The sequence below is a fragment of the Hippopotamus amphibius genome, chromosome 16, assembly GCF_030028045.1.
Source record: "Hippopotamus amphibius kiboko isolate mHipAmp2 chromosome 16, mHipAmp2.hap2, whole genome shotgun sequence".
NCBI lineage: Eukaryota > Metazoa > Chordata > Mammalia > Artiodactyla > Hippopotamidae > Hippopotamus > Hippopotamus amphibius.
Window position 1 is genome coordinate 19,021,060 of NC_080201.1, and position 20,392 is coordinate 19,041,451.

Here is a 20,392-nt window from a genome sequence, read left to right on the forward strand (position 1 = left end):
AGAGCCCACCTGTGGATGGGACATGTACCTGTAAGAAGGAGGCAAACTCTATGATAAGACCTCTTGTCATACCCTATCTTTAATAAGAAAAAAGGAACTGAGACCAGACCTGTGGCTCACCTTCAAGGAGCAGGTTTTCTTTGGCATTCAAAATATGCACACTTGGGACACTTTCACTGAGCTCTCAACCAGCTAGTCACCTTTAAGGAGACTAGAAAGCAAAATCTAGAGTCTTTGCATATTATGCTTTCTGGTCTAGGTGGGGCCCTTAGTTACTCTCAGCTTGTCATGTTCAGCCTTAGCCATGTTTAGAAAGGCCAGGACTTAAAAGTTTAGGATTAGCTCACTAGATTAGCTTTTCCAACTCTGCTTCTGTGAATCATGACATCATTTTACACTTTGTAATCTTTCTCTTCGTGTCCCCTTTAATTCTTCTAGCCTCAAACATGCCATGTATAATTGTTCTTCCTTATATCTGAATACTTAAACCAAGCTTATTATAAGAGAAAAGAACCCCACCACCTTCTTTGTTGCATGCATTTATTTTCCTTACTCAGCTGTCAAAATAGGAGATGCAGGTTTTTGTTGAAGTGGGACTTTTCCTTCCTTGAACAACCACCTCTTATTTTAACATTCTTTCCCCCACCAACATTTTAATGCAAATAGAAAGTTTGAAAGAATTTTACAGTGAAGCTACATACCCACCACCTAGATTCTACAATGAACATTTTACTATAGTTGTTTAATCACGTCCTCTAGCCATCCCTCTGTTGATTCATCTTATCTTTTGAAAAATTTAAAAATAAGTTACAAATATTGGTACATTGCACCCCAATCATTTCAGCATAAATAATTTTTATCTAGAATTTGTTAACCTGAAACAGTCAGTTATTTTTTACCAGCAAAACAGGTTTATTTGGGAGCAGTAAAGAACTGCAACTCAGGGCATGCAACTATGGTGAACCACATGCAAGTCTGGTAAAGCAGAAGAGAGAAAACTCTTTTATAGAGGAGAAGGGGAAGTTAGGAGGAGCTGTTATAAACAAAAAATCTATTGAAGGAAACTGGGAGTTTGAAGAATAGTGACTTTTCATTGGCTGAGTTGTGGCAGTCAGTCTCTCACTGGCTGAGCTGTGTGCCAGGGAAGGAGAAAATCTTTCTTCCTCCTGCTGGCCAATAGTAAGGTAGTGTCACCTCCTGCTGGAGCTTTGAGTTATGTCTCTTCTTGTTGGAATGTTTATTGACCTTGAGTGGTATGTGGGTGAGAGCTCCCTCTTCTGGCCTCATGACTCCATTTTAGTGAGGCTTTCCTTATCATTAATTTTCACAAATTCAATATTGTTTTTTTAGGTAAATTCAATATTGCTTTTTTAGGTAAAATTTTACATGCTATTTGTAACTCTAATTTTTTTATGAGTAGTGCTCCTTGAGTGTTTATTTTAAAATCTGTTACAGATTGTTCATATGTTTGATGGATTTCTACTTTTCTATAGTGTTGATAAGTTAGGTCATCTTGAAACAAAATGGATAATTTGTTTATGAATAGATAACCTTCAACTTTTAACAATAAGCTGAGGAAGGTTAATGATCTTTGCTGCCTTTGTATATATAAAAAGGAACCCACAGCATTCAGCTGTCCTGTCATGGCCTCAATAATGTAATGTCTCTGCAGGTATGATTCCAAGAGAGCCCTGACATATTCAATGGGATGGGGAGAAGCTCATCATAACTCTTTTAAAAAGAGCTTTATTAAGATATAGTTCACATACCATACAATTTACCATTTTAAAGTGTACTATTCAATGGTTTTTAGTATGGTCACAGAGTTGTGCAACCATCACCGCAATCAATTTTAGAACATTTTCGTCATCCTAAAGAGAAATTCTGTACCTATTACTAGTCATTTTCCATTTCACCTCCAACCTTCCCAGCCCTAGGCATTAGGTCTAGTCTATTCTCTTTCTCTGTAAATCTATTCTCTATCTCCATAAGTTTGCCTATTTTGCACATTACATAAAGATGGAATAATATGTGGTCATTAGCATCTGGCTTCTTTCACTTTGCATAATGTTTCAAGATTTCGTCTATGTTGTAGCATGTGTCAGTACTTCATTCCTTTTTATTGACAAATAGTATTGCATTGTATGAATACACTACAGTTTGTTTACTAGTTCATCAGCTGATGGACATTTTGGTTGTTTCTACTTTGGGGCTTTTATGAATAATTCTTCTATGGACATTTGCCTGAAAATTTTGTATGGTTATAGGTTTTCATTCCTCTTGCACTTATATCTAGAAGTGGAATTTCGAAACATGTAAGAACTCTGTGTTTAATGCTTTGAAGAAGCACTGAACTGCTTTCCAGAGCAGCTGCACCATTTTACACTCCCAACAGCAGTGTGTGAGAGTTCCAATTTCTCCAATCTTTATCAACACTTGTTATTTTTTTAAATTAATTTTATTGGCTGTGTAACACTTGTTATTATCTATTACTTTGATTCAGGTCATCCTAGTGAGTGTGAAATGGTATCTCGTGAGTTTTGCTTTGCATTTCCCCAATGACTAATGATGTTAAATATGTTTTCATGTGCTATTGGCCATTTGTGAATCTTCTTTGGAGAAATGTGTATTTAGATTCTTAACCCACTTTTAAATTTGGTTATTTGTCTTTCTGTTATTGAGTAGTAAATATTCTTTTTACATAGTCTAAATACAAATTCTTTATCAGATAGATGATTTGCAAATATTTTGTTCCAGTATATGGTCTGTCTTTTTACTTTCTTCATGATGTCTTTTGAAACACAAATGTTTTTACTTTTGATGAAGTTTTATTTATTTATTGGTTTGTTCATTTATTTCACTTGCACTTTTTGTATCTTATCTGAGAAGTCATTGCCTAATCCAAGGTCATGAAGATTTTGGTTTTTTCCTGAGGGTGTTTTTTTAAATTAATTAATTTTGTTTGGCTGTGTTGGGTCTTTGTTGCTGCGAGCGGGGGGCTACTCTTTGTTACTATGCGTGGGCTTCTCATTGCCGTGGCTTCTCTTGTTGCAGAGCATGGGCTCTAGGCATGTGGGCTTCAGTAGTTACAGCACGTGGGCTCAGTAGTTGTGGCACATGGGCTTAGTTGCTCCGTGGCATGTGAAATCTTCCCCGACCAGAGGTTGAACCCGTGTCCCCTGCATTGGCAGGTGGATTCATAACCACTGTGCCACCAGGGAAGCCCCTTTTCTAAGGGTTTTATATTTTTAGCTCTTGTTTTTGGTTTCTGATCCATTTGGTGTTAATTTTTTGTGTGGTGTGAGGTGGGAATCCAACTTTTTAAAAAAATGTGGCTGTCCAGTTGTCCCAGCACCATTTTTTGAAAAGCCTATTCTTTACCCATTGAATTTTCTTGGCTCTCTTGTCAAAATTAATTAACATAAATGTAATGGTTTATTTCTGGATTATTAATTCCATTTCACTTATTCAAATGCCTGTCCTTATGCAGCAGCACACCATCTTGATTACTGTAGCTTACTGTAGTATGTTTTGAAAGTGTGAAGTGTGAATCCTCAAATTCCGTTCTCCTTTTTCAAGATTATTTTGATTATTCTGGGTCCCTTGTACTTCCGTATGAATTTTAACATCAGCTTGGCAATTTTTGCAAAAGAAAAAAAAGCAGTTGGAATTTTCATAGGGATTGTGCTCAATTGTACAATAGATCAATTTGAAGAATTTTGCTACCATAACAATATTGTCTTCAGATCCATGAACATGGGATGTTTTTCCATGTATTTAGAGGTCTGCTAAATTTTCTTTCAACGTTTTGAAGTTTTCAGAGTACAAGTGTTGTGCTTCTTTTGTCAAATTTATTCCTAAATACTTCATTCTTTTTGCTACGATTGTGAATGGAATTGTTTTCTTAATTTCATTTTTTGTATTGTTCATTGCTAGTATATAAAATACAGTTGACTTTTTATATTGCTCTGTACGTTTCAACTTTCTTGAACTCATTTCTAATAATTTCATAGTGAATTCCTCAGGATTTTCTATATGGAAGATCACATCATCTACAGATAGAGATAATTTTACATCTTCCTTTCCAATATGGATGCTTTTTATTTCCTTTTATTGCATAGATCTCTTTTCATTTTCCCTTTAGGAGGAGCCTGGTATGCCTCATGAGTCAGCAGAGGATTTGTTTCATTTCAATGTCGGAGGCTGGCATTTCTCGGTTCCCAGAAGCAAACTCGCTCAGTTCCCAGACTCCCTGCTATGGAAGGAGGCTTCAGCATTGACATCTTTGGAAAGCCAGAGGCTGTTCATTGACAGAGATGGTTCCACATTCAGACACGTGCACTATTACCTCTACACCTCCAAACTCTCCTTCTCCAGTTGTACAGAACTGAACTTGCTCTATGAGCAAGCACTGGGTTTGCAGCTGATGCCTTTGCTGCAGGTAAGATACTCTGGTCTTCCAGGAGCGGTGATCAGTAATATAGGCCTTACATCACTAAAATGTTGTGTCCATTTATATATTGGTTGCTGAGATGATCCTCTCAATGAGGAAATGTGATGAGTGAGTTAAAGTAATAAACAGTTCACTGCAAATGCATGTTCTGAATATAGGATTTCATCCTGACTCTGCCTTATCTATACCAGCAGCCACCACATACCCACATAGGACTTTCCACTCCCTGAGAGGGTGTTTTTGACTGTTAGAAATCCTAGTTTAAGCTGCTTCTTATTTTTGTTGTTGAATTTTAAAAGGTGAAAACACTAGAAATTGTAGGATTTGCTACATACACTGTGCCTGAGATTTAAAATCTAAAAGATTTGTCAAGAGCATTTCTTCTCACTGTGCCTGTTAGGTACAGTGTTCACTTGCAGCAAAACAAAACATCCTCCAAACTGCAGAATCTTTCCTTTGTCTTCACTTCTCTGTTTTCCAAGGCTGCTTCTTTTCTAGGTGTAAGAGCTTTAAATACCTTTACTTTTAAACCATTATAGTATCACCGAAGAACATTACCTTCTTTCCTAATTTTTCTCCAAACTACAGAAATCATTTCTGTGGTTTATCTTAAGTAGTTTATTCTTGATATTTTTTTAACCTGGAAGAACTAAATGTTATTACTGGGAAGGATCATTGGCCATGTTCCGTGTTAATCCCACTGTCTGGGCAAGGTGTTGTTTACTCTTTCTTCATAAGCACTGACTCAACAAGCCACAGTGCAGCTCAGTGCACTACCAACTATGCCTCTCCAACACCTCAAAGAAAAGAATTGAGGTAAACCATGCATATTTGGGCCACATGGGAATGAGAACATTTCACAATGCATGTTTTTATGGACACTGTTTACTAAATCAGTGTTTTCTCTTAAAAGGTATTATTATTTGGAAATCAAAATTCTTAACATACTCTAGTGCTAATTGTTGTATATTCTTTTCTTTTTATTTTATTTTATTTTATTTTTTTTTTGGCACACGGGCTTCGTTGCTCCGCGGCATGTGGGATCTTCCTGGAGCTGGGATCGAACCCGTGACCTCTGCATTGGCAGGCGGATTCTTAACCACTGCGCCACCTAGGAAGCCCCTCTTTTTATTTTTTTTAAAGTTACCCACCTGAAATAAAATTTTTTTCAACTATCCCAGGAACTGAGTACTAGAATTGCTTATAATTGGCTTCAAAATCACTTAACTGGCCTAGAATGTCAAGATTACTGATGATTTTTTTTTTAATCTCACCACACAGCTTGTTACACAACCAGGGATCAAACCTGGGCCCCTGGCAGTGGAAACATGGGGTCCTTACCACTGGACCACCAGGGAATTCCCAAGATTGCTGATGATTCTATGCCAAGGCACCATTGTGTGGGGGAAACAAGGGAGCCACTTGTTCATTGCAGAAAATCAAAGAGATCAAGGCAATTTTTAAAAAGTATTTATTTATTTTGGCTGCACCAGATCTTAGTTGTGGCATGTGGGCTCTTTAGCTGCGGCATGTGGGCTCTTAATTGTGGCCTGCAAACTCTTAGTTGTGGCATGCATGTGGGATCTAGTTCCTTGACCAGGCATCGAACCCAGGCCCCCTGCATTGGGAGCACAGAGTCTTACCCACTGGACCACCAGGGAAGTCCCTCAAGGCAATTTTTTGAAGAACCATTTTAAAGAGCACAAGCCTGTTATACAGTTTATCAAGCCCTTTAATTCCTTTGATGTCCTTACCTCCTAAAATGAAACAAAATATATTTGGGAAGCAACTTCCAAATGGGAGGTAACAGAGGCCAATGAATTGGTCCAGTTCCAAAGTTCCAAGTTGTGTGAGCAGTGGAAGTATTTGAGGACTCATACGGATCTGCCTCCCTAAAACAGACCGTAAAACAAGTGCTTATGTTTTGGAAATGGTGCTCTCAAAGAAATAAACATTTAGGCCGGCCCAGCTGAAGTGGTATTTATTCACTGAAGCAGAGAGTAAATACAGCTGGAGAATCAACAGCAATCTCAAGCAAATTAACAGCCTCACACATTTCCATCACTTTCCCCACTGCTAAGGCCTGTCCACATACTCAGGTTCTTGCCTAAATGGACAAACACTTTGCTTGGAGAAAATGGAATTTGCCAATTCTTAGTCTAAAGACCCTTCTCAGGCAGCCCACCTTAATGCATTCAGCCAGTATTTATTGAAAGCATTCTGGTTACCAGGTATTATTCCTATGGGCTTTAAGAAAAACATAGGATGATCGAATAAAAATATAATGTTAAACACATATATGAGCCACATATGTAATTTAAATTTTTCTAGTAGCCGCATTAAAAAAAGACAGCAAGTGAAATTAATTTTAATAACATATTTTGTTTAACCCAATATATTTAAAAACTATCATTTCAATATGTAATCAATATTTTTAAATTGATATGTTTTACATTCTTTTTATGTACTAAGTCTTCAAAATCTGATGTGTGTTTTACACTTATAGCACATCTTGGATTCAGACTATCACATTTCAAGTACTCAATAGCCACACATGGCTAATGGCTACCATACTGGACAGCACATATCTAAATTGTTCTAACCTGTTAGTGCTGTTCACTGTAGAGTCCTTCAGATTTAGCCCCTAACAATACAAATGGGACTTTGCCACCCACTAACCAAAGTTCCCATGCACTCAACAGGTGGCATATCCTACACAGGATTATCTATAATATAGTAAGCTTTGTTGGAAAGCCATATAGGAGCCAACAAGTGGAATGTGATGGGAAGCTTCTGGAGGACCGGTGCCTGAGCTCACACTGCTGCCCTGCTCTCTACCCTTCCTTATCCCCTCACATCCCTACCCTTTATCTCTCCCATCCTCCCACCCCACCCACCTGCCCACCCCACCTTCCCCTGGCTTATAGCTTTGGCCTTCAAAGGGCACGCTCAATACCTATTATTGTCTTGATTCTAAGTGTAATATTTATTGTGTATTGAGCACCAATCACAGGCCAAGCACTGGAGATACAAGAATAAACCATATAGCCAGAGAAGGTCAGCTAGAGGTGTGTGCTGTGAAGAATATAGCAGTCTTTCCTGTGTAATAGTGAAGGAGGAGGGCATTTGTGTATTAGAACTTCTTGGGGTTTCAGAATGTGCTTATATGATTTTCTTTTTGTATGTATAGTTTTTATTTATTCTATCAGTCACTGCCCTTATAGTACTGGAATTTAGTTGAAAGAATAAAGCATATACATCTAATCTGCTTGTTTTTTAATGTATAAATGTGTAGTATGTGGTAAGGAGATAGCAAGTGACTGAGGCCAGCTACTTCTTTAAAAGAGTGGTCAGGACTGGCCTCATTGACAAGGCAACATTTGAGCAGAAGACTGAATGAAAAAGGGACAAGTTATGCAGATGTCTGGGAAAGAGCTTTAAGGCATATGGAACAACAAGCACAAATGCCCTGAGGTTAGAGTGGCTTGGAAGAGGCAGACTCAGCTGCCATTGTCAGATGCTATGAGAAGTAGGGAGGTGCTGGGACTTCCCTGGCAGTCCAGTGATTAAGATTCCACGCTTCCAACAGATGAATGGATAAAAAAGATGTGGTGCATATATACAATGGAATATTACTCAGCTGTAAAAAGCAATGAAACTGGGACATTTGTAGAGACATGGATGGACCTAGAGACTGTCATACAGAGTGAAGTGAGTCAGAAAGAGAAAAACAAATATTGTATACTAACACGTATATGTGGACTATAGAAAAATGGTACAGATCAACCGCTTTGCAAGGCAGAAACAGAGACACAGATGTAGAGAACAAACATATGGACACCAAGTGGGGAAAGAGGGGAGGGTTGGAGGGGAATGAATTGGGAGATTGGGATACCAAATTGTACACTCTAAATATATGCAGTTTATTGTAAAAAAAAAAAAAAAAAACATTCCACGCTTCCATTCAGGGGGCACAAGTTCAATCCCTGGCCAGGGAACTAAGATCCCGCATGCCACACAGTGTAGCAAAAGAAAAAAAAAAAATAGGGAGATGCCAAAAATAGATGAGGTCAGAGGAAGCTATGGATCAGATCTTGCAGTCTTATAGGTGACATTGAAGACACAGGATCTATTCTAAATGTTTTTGGTAGCTTTTGGATATATTTAAAGAAAGAAGTAAAATTACCAAATTAAAAATTTTGAAAGACCATTAGACTTCGGGTTAAGCAATGGTACAACATCAAAAGCACAAGCAACAAAAGAAAAAAGGTGAATTTTGAATTTCACCAAAATTTTAAAATTTTGTGCTTCAGAGGACACTGACACCATCAAGAAGTGAAAAGACAACACACAGAATGGAACAAAATATTTGCAAACTGCGTATCTGATAAGGAACATGTATCCAGAATATATAAAGAATTCTTACAACTAAACAACAAAAAGACAATCAAATTTAAAAATGAGCAAAGCACTTGAATAGATATTTCTCCAAAGAAGATATACAAATGGGTAAATAAGTACATGAAAAGATGCCCAATATTATTAGCCATTAAGGAAATGCAAATCAAAACCATGATGAGTTACCACTTCACACCCACTAGGATGCCTCTCATCAAAAAGATAGTAACAGGGCTTCCCTGGTGGTGAAGTGGTTAAGAATCCACCTGCCAATTCATGGGACACGGGTTCGATCCCTGGTCCAGGAAGATCCCACATGCCACAGAGCAACTAAGCCCATGAGCAACAGTTACTGAGCCTGTGCTCTGGAGCCCACGAGCCACAACTACTGAAGCCCTCAGGCCTAGAGTCCCTGTTCCGCAACAAGAGAAGCCACTGCAAGGAGAAGCTCACTCACCACAACAAAGGGTAGCTCCTGCTCTCTGCAACTAGAGAAAGCCTGTGCACAGCAACAAAGACCCAATGTAGCCAATAAATAAATTAATTAATTAAATTAATTTTTAAAAAACGACAGTAACAGGTGTTGGAGAAATTGGAACCTTCATACACTGCTGATAGGAAAGTAAATTTATACAACCTCTTTGGAAGACAGTCTGGCAGTTCCTCAAAAAGTTAAACATAGAGTTACCATATGACCCAGCAGTTCCACTCCTAGGTATACACGCAAGAGAAATTAAAACCTACAGAATGTCCACACAAACACTTGTAGACAAATGTTCATAGCAGCATTATTCGTAATAGCCAAAAAGTGGAAACAACCTGTATGTTCATCAGCTGATGAATAGACAAACAAAATGGTATATCCGTACAATGGACTATTATTTGTCAATAAAAAGGAATAAAGTACTGATACATATAACAACAAAGATGAACTTTGAAATGTTATGCTAAGTGAAAGAAGTCAGACACAAAAGACCATGTATTGTATGATTCCGTTTATATAAAATGTGCAGAATAGGCAAAGTTACAGGGACAGAAAGTAGATTAGCAGTTGCCTAAGGCCAAGGTATGGGGTGAGAAGGATAGGGTAAGCAAAAAATGGGCAGTGGACTGTTAATGGGTACAGGGTTTCTTTTTATGATACTAAAATAGATTGTGATGATGGTTCCACAACTCTGTGAACATACTAAAAATCATTAAATTGTATAAGTGACTAAATTTTATCATTTACATATAATAGGAAAATTATTCACATTAGATATAATGTGAAATATATTTCAATAGAACTACAAAAAAATCATTAACTTCTGGCTTATCATTAGACAAGGAGTCAGCAAATTATTTACATCCCATGGACAAAATCCAGCCCACTACCTTTTTTTGTACAACCTGTGAGCTAAGAATTGTTTTTACATTTTTAGATAGTTGAAAAATATCAAAAGAAAAATATTTTGTGGCACATAAAAATTATATGAAATTCAAATTTCAGTGTTCATTAACAAAATTTTATTGGAACATGCCAAGCTTATTTGTTTACATATTGTTGATAGCTGCTCTCAAGCTACAATACAGAGCTGAATAGTTGCAACAGGAACTATATTCTCAAAGCCTAAAATATTTACTATCTGACCTTTTACAGAAAAAAAAAATTTGCTGACCCCTGGCCTAGACTCTAATGGGGCAAGGGAGGAAGCAGGAAGACAAGTTAGGAGGCTTCTGAAGCATTCAAATGAAAGATAGTGATGGTTTGGCCTATGTCGGTAATGGTAGATTTAGAAGTGTTCAAATTCTGGATATGTCTTGATGACAGAACTGACACGGTTTGCTGATGAATTGGAGGTGGAGTAAGAGAGAATGGATAACTCTTCTGTTTGTGTCCTGGACAACCAGGAAAAAGATGGATTCTGAGGTGCAGAATTCTTATTTCTCAGAGGGAAAAATCAGGAGTTTGGATTTGAATGTATTAAGTTTGAGAGGCAAGAAAATGGTCCTTGTCAAACATCAAGTGGTGATGGAGAAGAGGCAGCCAACCAGATGTATAGATCTCAAATTCATGGAAGCAGTCGGGTCTAGAGACACAAATTTGGAGTCATCCATGAGGCTGGATGCTTAGGAATGTCCTGTCTTGTTCACAGGGGGAATATAAACTAGTCAACTACAGGTCTACATTAATGTCACAGCGCTTCCTAGAACTTTCTGTGTAATTTGGGAAGCCCCGTTTGTGTAAATGTAAGCTGCTCCAAGCCTCTCACATGCTGTCAGCTTGACTGGGAGTCATAGCTGCTACTGCAGAGTGTGAAATTTTTCTTCAGGGTGACTCACAAGGGTTCAGGTTCATGGCAGACTGTTGATTCCCTTTTACTTGCCCCCTTGAAGTCCACCAAGGACTTAGCATGTTGACAGTACATGCTACTTGTGTTTCCTTTTTCACTGCCTTCTGAGGACTTCTAAGTTTGGAAACTTAAATTGTTCCACCTGTGAGTGTTCTGCTACCAGCAAGCAACCCAAACACTCCTGCATTCTTTTTTTTTTTTTTCACTCCTGCATTCTTTGTGTTCAAGGGAGGCAGAGAGTTTTTATGTTGATCACACAAATGATGCTTTAGGAAAACAGACCACTGACAAGTCTCACATTTCCTATTACTCATGATGTGAAAACAGGTTACCACTGTGATCTTGTAAAGGGAGATTATGTAAACAGCAGGTTTCACCCCAACAGTGTAGCTCACCTGTGGATTTGGGTAAGTGGACAACTCAAGTGTAAATGCCTTGATATGGCATCAGGGCTCCTCACCGGACAGCCCATCTGCTTGTCCTAGGTCATATCCCAACATATATACACACCTACATGCACATGTGCATCCACACACATTTCTTAATATTCAGCCGTGTCGCTGAGCACCCTGAGTGCTTTCTCTCCATGCCTTTTCACTCACTGCTCCCTCTCTCTAGGATGCGTCCCCTTCAAGATTTAGCCTAAATGAGGCCCACAGGAAGACTAGCCTGACATTTCCAGGTAGGGTTTTGCCCCTGTGTTCTCAGATCAGTGCTAATTCTGTTGGGATTGTGTATTCATATCTTTTTCCCTCACTAGCTTGTATTCTTTTCATGTTTACATTCCCAGCATCTCTCACAGTATTGGGCCTGTAACAGGTGTTTAATAAATATCTGCTGAGGGAACATTGAATAATATACCCAAGATGATCTGTGAAGGCTGAATCTACTTCAGGGTGAGCCAGCTGGAGCTGGCAGTGGAGGGGCAGGTTTGAGATGCTGATAGGTGTGTCTTATTTGGCTTGTATGGCTGATAGCAGCTGTTCTGCATATCCTTTTGTTCTACCAGCCTTGCTTCCTTTGAGCTTCCAAGTGGTGCTGGCCCTCCTTGTCTTTACAAAGCAGTTGGAGATTTGCAAGCTCCCCTAAGCTCTCTTACCATCACATTCCTTCCAACAGCCCCCATCAGAGCATAAGCCATTTCTGAGCACTGCTGTTGCTTTGGAAAACCTCCGTAAGGTCCCAGTAGGGCATTTGTCAGTCATCTTTTGGCAACCATAGACACACACGCATAAACACTCACCCCCGTGCCATCAGTCTTGTGTTGCCTCTGATTGACATATTTTTTCAATATTTTCTAGGCCAGAAGCAATATTAATTATCCTTGTGCTAGCAATTAGCCATTTGAATTCAGGTCTGTGTTTCCCTAAAGAAGTCTTCCTGCTAATACTTTCTAGGTCATAACATATGAAGAGTATAAGTACTAGAAGTAATATTCAGGCAGACAAAAGGGGAATTGAAGTCCATAGAAGACCAGCCACACACTCTGTGGCAACTGCAGTCAGCAAAGCCAAAGGACAGCTGGAAGCATAGGCTCTCTGAAGTGCTCTTCACTCATTCATTCATTCCCCCAAAATATATTGATCTCCCGCTGACACTATTGTGGATGCTGCAAATACAGCAGAGAACAAAATAGGCAGGGTCCTCATGGTCTTGGAGGTTATATCTATTAGGGGAGACTGGCAGATAGTAAATAAATAAGTAGGTGTTATTGAAAACAATAAAGCAGTTTGAGGGGGTTAGGGGATGCTTCCCACGGATTCTTATAGCACCCAAATGGCTTCCTGTGTGGAGAAGGCCTTGTATTTCTAGAAATCAGAGCAAGGATTGGCTGAGAAAGTTTAGGAAAAAACCTAGTTGAGGCTCCTGGGCCTAATGCATGCAGCATGTCTTGACTGGCAGGAATTGCGATCTTTGTAGATTTACCTTTTTTTTTTTCTTTTTAAGATTTGTCAGACACACCTTTTTTGGGAGAAATGGTACTGCTCACACTTTACATTAGTGGAAGTAGCAGGAAATGGAGAGTTCATTTCTATAAGTTAGATCATTCTTCCCTCAACTAGCACATCTCTTAAGCTAGTTGAACTCTCATTACTGACCCAACCCAAAGGACACACCTGGGTACCAAACAGCACCTCCAAATAGGGCATCTAGGCCCATCCTCAAACAGGTTTTTCTCCCAGGCAGGGATTTCCCTCCCCCAAGATGTCCCCTCCCCAATGGCTAATTTAGAGTTGTTCAAGGGCACCATTATTTCTTCCGCTGAGATAGAATCTCAGGATTTGAATCTGCAGATGAAGTAAATGGCAGGTTCAGCGTCCTGTGGTTCAGTTAGCTTAGGATAGGCTTGGAATGATATGTTGTCTCTTTCAAGCTCTCCCTAGTTTCACTCCCTTTTCGTGCTACTTCACCCAGTGTCTTTCAGTCCATTACCAATCAGACCCAAGCTGTGCCCTTTCTTCCTGTTATCCTGTCTCCATCTCATTCTTCATCTCTGACCCTCACCCCATTAGATCTTCCCTCTGGACTCCAGGTCCCAAGTTGGAATTGCTGTCTCCACTGTTCTCTGAACTCTCTGGGCTCTGCCCATTGTAATCCTGTGCTGACTTTTCCTATGGTTTTGGATACTCACCATCTTTCTCAGTCTGCTTCTCTGCCAGGTCCTTTTGGGCTCCCCCATGTCTCATGTTGCTTTTCATTCCAGAGAACTCAGCCCTCCAGCCCTCCATTTTTATGCATTCTTTCATTCAACACAGCGGTTCTGAGCACTTACTACATACTAGGCTCTATACTAGAAGCTGGGGATGCATCAATCGAGTCCTTTTTCCAGGAGCCTCAGTAGGGGGGTGTGCGGACAGCCTGAAACCAAGCCAGAGGATGAGATAGAAAAGTTTGCAGGGGTCTGTGAAAAACAAAGGGGGAGGATGAACCACTCTGGCTGGGGGAGGCTCCAGGCTCTTCTGGCAGAGAAGGGAGGAGAGAGGTATTCTGGGAAGAGGGAACAGCATACATAAAGTTGAGATGGTATCACAGAACACGGTGTGTCTTTGGAGTTTTATGCAGTTAACGTCACTGATGATGGGGCGGGGACAGAAAAACGGTGGCAGATGAAGCTGGAAAGGTAGTTTGAGATTTGACCACTAAAAGGAAGGACATTAACATAATATTTCCTTTAATCCTTACAACAACATCTTCCAGATTTTACTGTCTCCATTTTGCATATGAGGGCCTGAGGCTTGTGGAGGTTAAGTGACAAATGGGAGGCAGCTGGTTAAGAACAGTGGCTAAGAGCACAGGCTCTAGCATCCTGGGTTCCAGTCCCAGCATCTTCACTTACTTGGGGCACTGAGTACTCTTTCTCTTCCTGGATCTTGTTTCCTATTTGCTAAAAGAGAGTGGTAATACAGGAGCCTACTTTGTGGGTGGGGGGACATTAGGAGGATTCAGTTTAAAATTGCCTGAGCGATAAATGATAGCTCTTAAGTGACAGAGTCAAGATTGAAATCCCAGCCTGAGTTCAAGGCCCTTGTACGGCTCATGTATACCCTGCTCCTGGTCCTTGGCTGTGAAGGACCTTATGTGCAATGCTAAGGAGAATTTGGACTTGATCCCATAGGTAATGGGGAGCACTGATGATTTTTAAGATGGGGAGTGGTTTGGGTTCATTTTCCTGTTTGAAAGATCACTATGTGGAGAGGGCCTGGGGACAAGGAGACCAGGACTGGGGGAAGGGAAAAGAGAGGGGGGGTGGGGCCAAGAGCAGGAGATGGAGTCCTAGGGCTTGCTGGCTCACTGGGTGCAGATGGTGTGAATATCAGTCAAATCACAGTCCCTGATTTGAATCCTTCAGTGGCTTCTCTTACCCAGGGGATAAACTCCTCAGCCCAACTGATAGATCCCTTCACTCTCTGGCTCTTGTTTACTGCTCTAAATTCACCTTACACACTCCATCAGCCAGCATACACCTTAAACAAAGCCACATTCAAGGCAGAGAAGCAAGTGGCTGAATATATATCCCTACCTACTGTCCCCCCATCTTGTCCTTTTCCTTCTGTGCACAGTCACTATTTTCCTTTCTTTGTCTCACTTCTCAGCACAAATACTGCCATCCCTCACCTTAACTCGATAATCCTGCCCACCCACTGATGCAGAATCTGTTCCAGCCTCTCAGGAACCTTCTCAGCACCCCATTTTTATTCCTCTTTGCCCAAGGTCAACTACTCCCTCATACATAAACCCACTTCTTACTGATTTCCCTCCTCAGAATGGCTACAGTTTGACATAGAAACTAAAGTTGTGTGCAGTCTTGAGCAAAGAGGAACAAGAAAGTTTGGATCCCCTTCTAATGCTGTTGAAAGAAATCCCAGAGTTCCTGGAGGTCCTGAAAGTTCATAACTGATGCTGCCTCTTATCTCAGTATGTGTAAACTGTTGGATCTAGGCCCAGCACCTGACTGTGGCCCTGGTGATGTACAAGTATTTCTCAAATGAATGAATGACAGACTCTCTTCTGCTGTTTTAGGCATGCACTGTTCTCTTCCATTGTTCAGTGCCTCCTGGAAAGCACTCCCCATGACCCCGCCATTGTCCAGTCCTTCTACAAATCCATCATCCACCCAAAGTGGGGAAGATTCCCCACTCGGGCCCCTCCTTTTGCAGACCTTAAGCAGTTATGAGGGTGCAGTTTATAGCCATGGCCATCAGAGGGCTCTTCTCAAAGCTCAGGATTCCCTTGAGCAGTTTCACAAGTCTCACCTGTGTAGCTAAGCAGGTTCTTTAATTAGTTTCATACTGAATCTGAGGCATTCTGTCCATCAGGAAGCTCTTAGAGAAAAAAAATGGTCATGTGGTGCATTTAGAGGACACTTTTCCAGCTATTTTCAAAAATTTCTTGGGAAAATACTGTTTTCTTCTAAGGGAAGGACAGAAAAAAGGGGCTTGATGTTATGGTAATCTGCCCCCCTGCAGGACTTTTGAGGGAGAGTGGGTCCCTGAGTGTGGGCAGCATGAAGACTCTGCCCTGGGCTTCAGCCCAATCTAGCTGTGGTGCTCCATTCCAGCCTCGGCCCACCCCAGGTCACCTGGTCCTTCACATGGAGAAGCTCTGGACTTGGAAGACTGCTTGGGCAACTCACAAATCCTTTGATTGCAACTGCCTCATCAGCAAAATGGGAATGCAAACACCACATCTATCTCACAGAGCTGTGTCAGGGTAAATGAGCAAATGCAGGTAAAAATGCTTTGGAAAGTGTGATGCTCAGTGCCACCTCTCTTTCTCTACTTAAGTCACATTCCAGGATTAGGATGAGCACAAACAATAAGCAGATCAGAATTATAACAGGTCAAAAAGGGTTTCTGAACTCTTGAGGGGAAATGATAGCAGAAAGTCTCAAGTTTCTAATGATTAAATATACTCTGAAGATTGTATATGATAAATTTCTCTCAATCAGCATAGATTATCATCCAGAAAAAACTGTTTCAAAATCAGAAAAGAAATAGTCATCGATATTTTAAATATCAGCAAATCATCTTATAAACCTAAATTTTTACATTTTTGTGAGTGACTCTATTTCAAAACACTTTACCAAAGTAAGTCACGAACTATTTTTCCTGGTATTTTACCCTAGAATTGGTAGATAGTTACTTGGTTTAGAATTTTCAAAGCAATAATCTTCTTTATCTAACAGACTCTAGATAATCTGAAGGAAGGGAAACACCACCTACGTGTGAGGCCTGCAGACATACCTGTTGCTGAGAGAGCATCTTTGAACTACTGGCGAACGTGGAAGTGTATCAGCAAACCCTCAGAATTTCCTATGAAAAGCCCAGCCTTCACAGGTATAACCACAGGCTGACCTTTTCTGAAGCCCAGGCCAGCTTCCCTTCTCCTCACTCTAATAGAAGTGGCTTCGATCCAGAGAGTGACCTGATTTCTGAACTGATTCTGAATAATTTCTCTACCTTCCTGTCATCTCCTTTGATCTTGTACCTGCCACATGCCCTCTCCATGGCTGCTTACCCACTGGAACTAAATATCCTTCCCTTGTTCATTCCTCTGCATGCTGGGTTCACTTGGGCAAGCCTGGGCTGCATCCCACCCTGTCCTAGTGGTCAGGGAACTCCACCATGCTTTCAAGTTACCTCTAACCACCACACAAGGAATGTCTCCAAATGATCACTGTCTGGCGGGTGCCTTGCAACATAGATTGACCTTTCAGGGACACCAAAATAGCCATTCATGATTATTAATGGGTTTTGAGCTTTTGGAAGAGTAAAAGGATCTATTTTTATCTGTAGGTCATCTATTTTATCTGTGGTTGGTTTGATCAATTAGAAAGAAACAAATAGGTAACCAGTATGAGTTTAATGACTGAGTATATAAGCCAAAATTTCACATGTCCCACTGCCCTTCACTGTAGAAAAAATAGATTTCCATGCCCTGCCCCCACCACACTCCTAGGGTTACATCTGAAAAGAGTGAGCGAGAAGAGGGAGGTATCTGGCAGGGACCATCTCTGGGGTGATCTGTCCAACTTCCTCTGGGGCCCCTGGGTCAGTGAGAGAGCCCTACCCACCTCTGAGAACCCTGCCCTCTGGGAGGTTGGTGATGCCCCTCTGCACATTCTCCTCCAGGCCTATATGATAAGGCACCTTTGGGACTCATGGATACACCACTGCTAGACACAGAAGAGGAAGTGCACTACTGCTTCCTGCCCCTAGACCTGGTGGCCAAGTATCCAAGCCTGGTGACTGAAGACAACCTGCTGTGGCTAGCTGAGACTGTGGCCCTGATCGAGTGCGAATGCAGCGAGTTCCGCTTCATTGGTGATTGCTCTATACAGAGGTGGGGGTGGGGGGCTGATAGGGCCCATCCACCCCTCCTAATGCCACACCCCTTGGAGGCCCAGCTTGGGGCTTAGAGCCTCAGGAGCTTCCCTGGGCAGAGCTGATGGAAGCATGACAGCCTTCCAGGAGGCAAATGGATTCCCAGCATTACACTCCCACTGCCTCAGGGCTATTTTAGTCCCTGTTCATTTTGGAATGGCCTGGGGGTAAAGGGGCACTGCAAACTGCCTGCAGTGGTGTCAGGGGCCACAAGAGTTGGTATGAAGGGCAAGACTCATAGCAGGACTCCAAACTACTCTTATTGCTCTGCCTTTATGTATCCAACAGGGCTCTAGACCTCAGTTCCTCTCACCATAAAATGAGGAAATAGGGTTGTTTCAAAGGATGGTCTCTTCCTACTCTCACTTCCACTAAACTTGGGATAAAAGGGAAGAAGGGTGGATGGTGAAAGTTTCCTCGAATCATTGTAGAATTGTCCACTTGAGCTAGTGACCTGAGGAGGGATGAGATCTTCAACCCTGGACAGAAGATCCTCCACTGCCCAGGACAGGCTCCCTCCTCCACTGCCCAGGTCAGGCTCTGGTGGGGTGTGATCTGAACTGCTTCCAAGATGCTGCTGCTGCCTAGATGAATAGGGCAGAAACACCCAAATTGTACTGGGGTCCAAATGCCTGGAGTCCCAGGCTTTCATAGTCACAGTCACCTGGAAAGTTGTCTATAATGTACTTCTGAATCTCCAAGTTGATTCACACAGGACAGTAGCATTGGCTCCATCTCTGCCTCCCACACTGCAGTCCAGGCAGGGACAAACTGCAAGAGCCACCTGCCAACCCAGGCTCGGCCAGGCCCTTCCTCTCTAAGCGTTAAGACAACTCCCTCTTTTGGAATGACCTGCTCTTGGGTCAAGACTCACAGGGTAAGTCTCAGGGCCAGTATGCTCACCAGGAGGGCCTGGCTTGGGAGCCCCAGGCCAGGCTAGGCCAGGCCATGGGAAGCCACACCCACAGACTCAGACACAGGAAAGCAAAGTAATTTGGGGTTTTTCACCTTGAAAACCACAGACTGAAAGCTAATCTAACCAGGTATGTTTAGATATTGTTTCAGAATAAGGAGAGCCTAGGATAAGTTGTAGCACCCAAAACCTGCCAAAACCTGGACCCACAATTAGATCAGAAATGACCTTGTTAACCCATTTTGTTTCCCTTTGTTTTTCAAGTGAATTTTCTTCGCTCACAGAAGATTTTACTGCCAGATAATTTCTCCAACATAGATGTGTTAGAAGCAGAAGTGGAAATTCTGGAAATCCCTGAGCTCAGTGAAGCTGTGAGGCTGTACCGAATGAACGTGGGTATGTCACCAGGGGAACTTTGCCCTCCCCCTTGACATCCTGGGGCAGTCTGGGCTTTAGTCAGAAAAGCCAAAAACAAACATCTTCCTTCCCACAACCACTTTGGGCTTTGGGTGGTAGTGAGAGAAGCGGGTGTTTTGGCTGACTTAGAATCTGAGAAATTTCAGTCTGAAACCTGGTGTGCCCTCTGTCTGCTCACTCTTCCCACTGAGCTGTAGGTAGCTCAGCCCATCCTGGGTGGGGAAACTGGGCTGGAATGTCCAGGGGAGGGAGATTGGGCCTGAGGGCAGGCTTCCCAAAGTCAGGGGAGGTCTGCCTTCCTTGTAGATGTGTCAAACAACTGGGAACTTGTAACTAACCTCCACCTGCCAGTCCCATCCTTCCTCTTCCAGGCACAGCTGGAGGGTGTGGGAAATTCTTGGGCAAATTCCCCATAGGCCTTCAGTTATCCCACCCCACCCCCATTTGCCTTGTCCCCCCTACTTCAAACCCCTTGCTGCTGTGCCTGTTTCTGCCTGCTCCTGACACTTCCTGACGCTGGGCCTCCAAGTTCCCCGCCCAGCCTCATTCCAATTTGCTCCTCATATTTTTTATTCGCCTTTCACCATCCCATTTCCCAAATCCTTCATGTCTATGGAAGGTACTGTGCATACTGCAGGAGCTAGCTACCTTAGTGTGGCCTCAGCTGGCATTCTGGGAATATATAGAACTGTCTTGCACATGTGAAGTTTGGCCTGCATGCCGCCAGATATTTATTCCACGGGGATCAGACCTTTCCTTGCTTTTAGGCCCAGCTCTCCCAGACTCCTGCCCGGGCAAAGGGAGTCCTATCCTATTTGGGAGTAGTGGCATCCTGCAGCAGGTCGCAGGAGCCTGTTTCAGGATCTTACAACCCACTTCAGAGGGTATGAGTTTAAATCCCTCCCCCAAAGTCTTCTGTTTCTCAGAGAACATGGGTCAGAGAGATGAGTAGAGTGGTGCCTGCTACACAAGAGCCCTGTGAAGTTGGAAGGGA

At 41.9% G+C, this 20,392-nt stretch overlaps 1 protein-coding gene across 1 annotated transcript in view; it reads left to right on the plus strand.

Moving 5' to 3' along the window:
• Positions 1-20,392, plus strand: part of KCTD19 (potassium channel tetramerization domain containing 19) — a 31,161-nt gene that overhangs the window by 802 nt on the left and 9,967 nt on the right. Inside the window, exons 2-5 of the mRNA XM_057712801.1 lie at positions 4,145-4,441; positions 16,871-17,021; positions 17,817-18,008; positions 19,246-19,377. Of these exons, the coding sequence (XP_057568784.1) occupies positions 4,145-4,441; positions 16,871-17,021; positions 17,817-18,008; positions 19,246-19,377 (772 nt within the window). The remainder of the gene's footprint in view (positions 1-4,144; positions 4,442-16,870; positions 17,022-17,816; positions 18,009-19,245; positions 19,378-20,392) is intronic.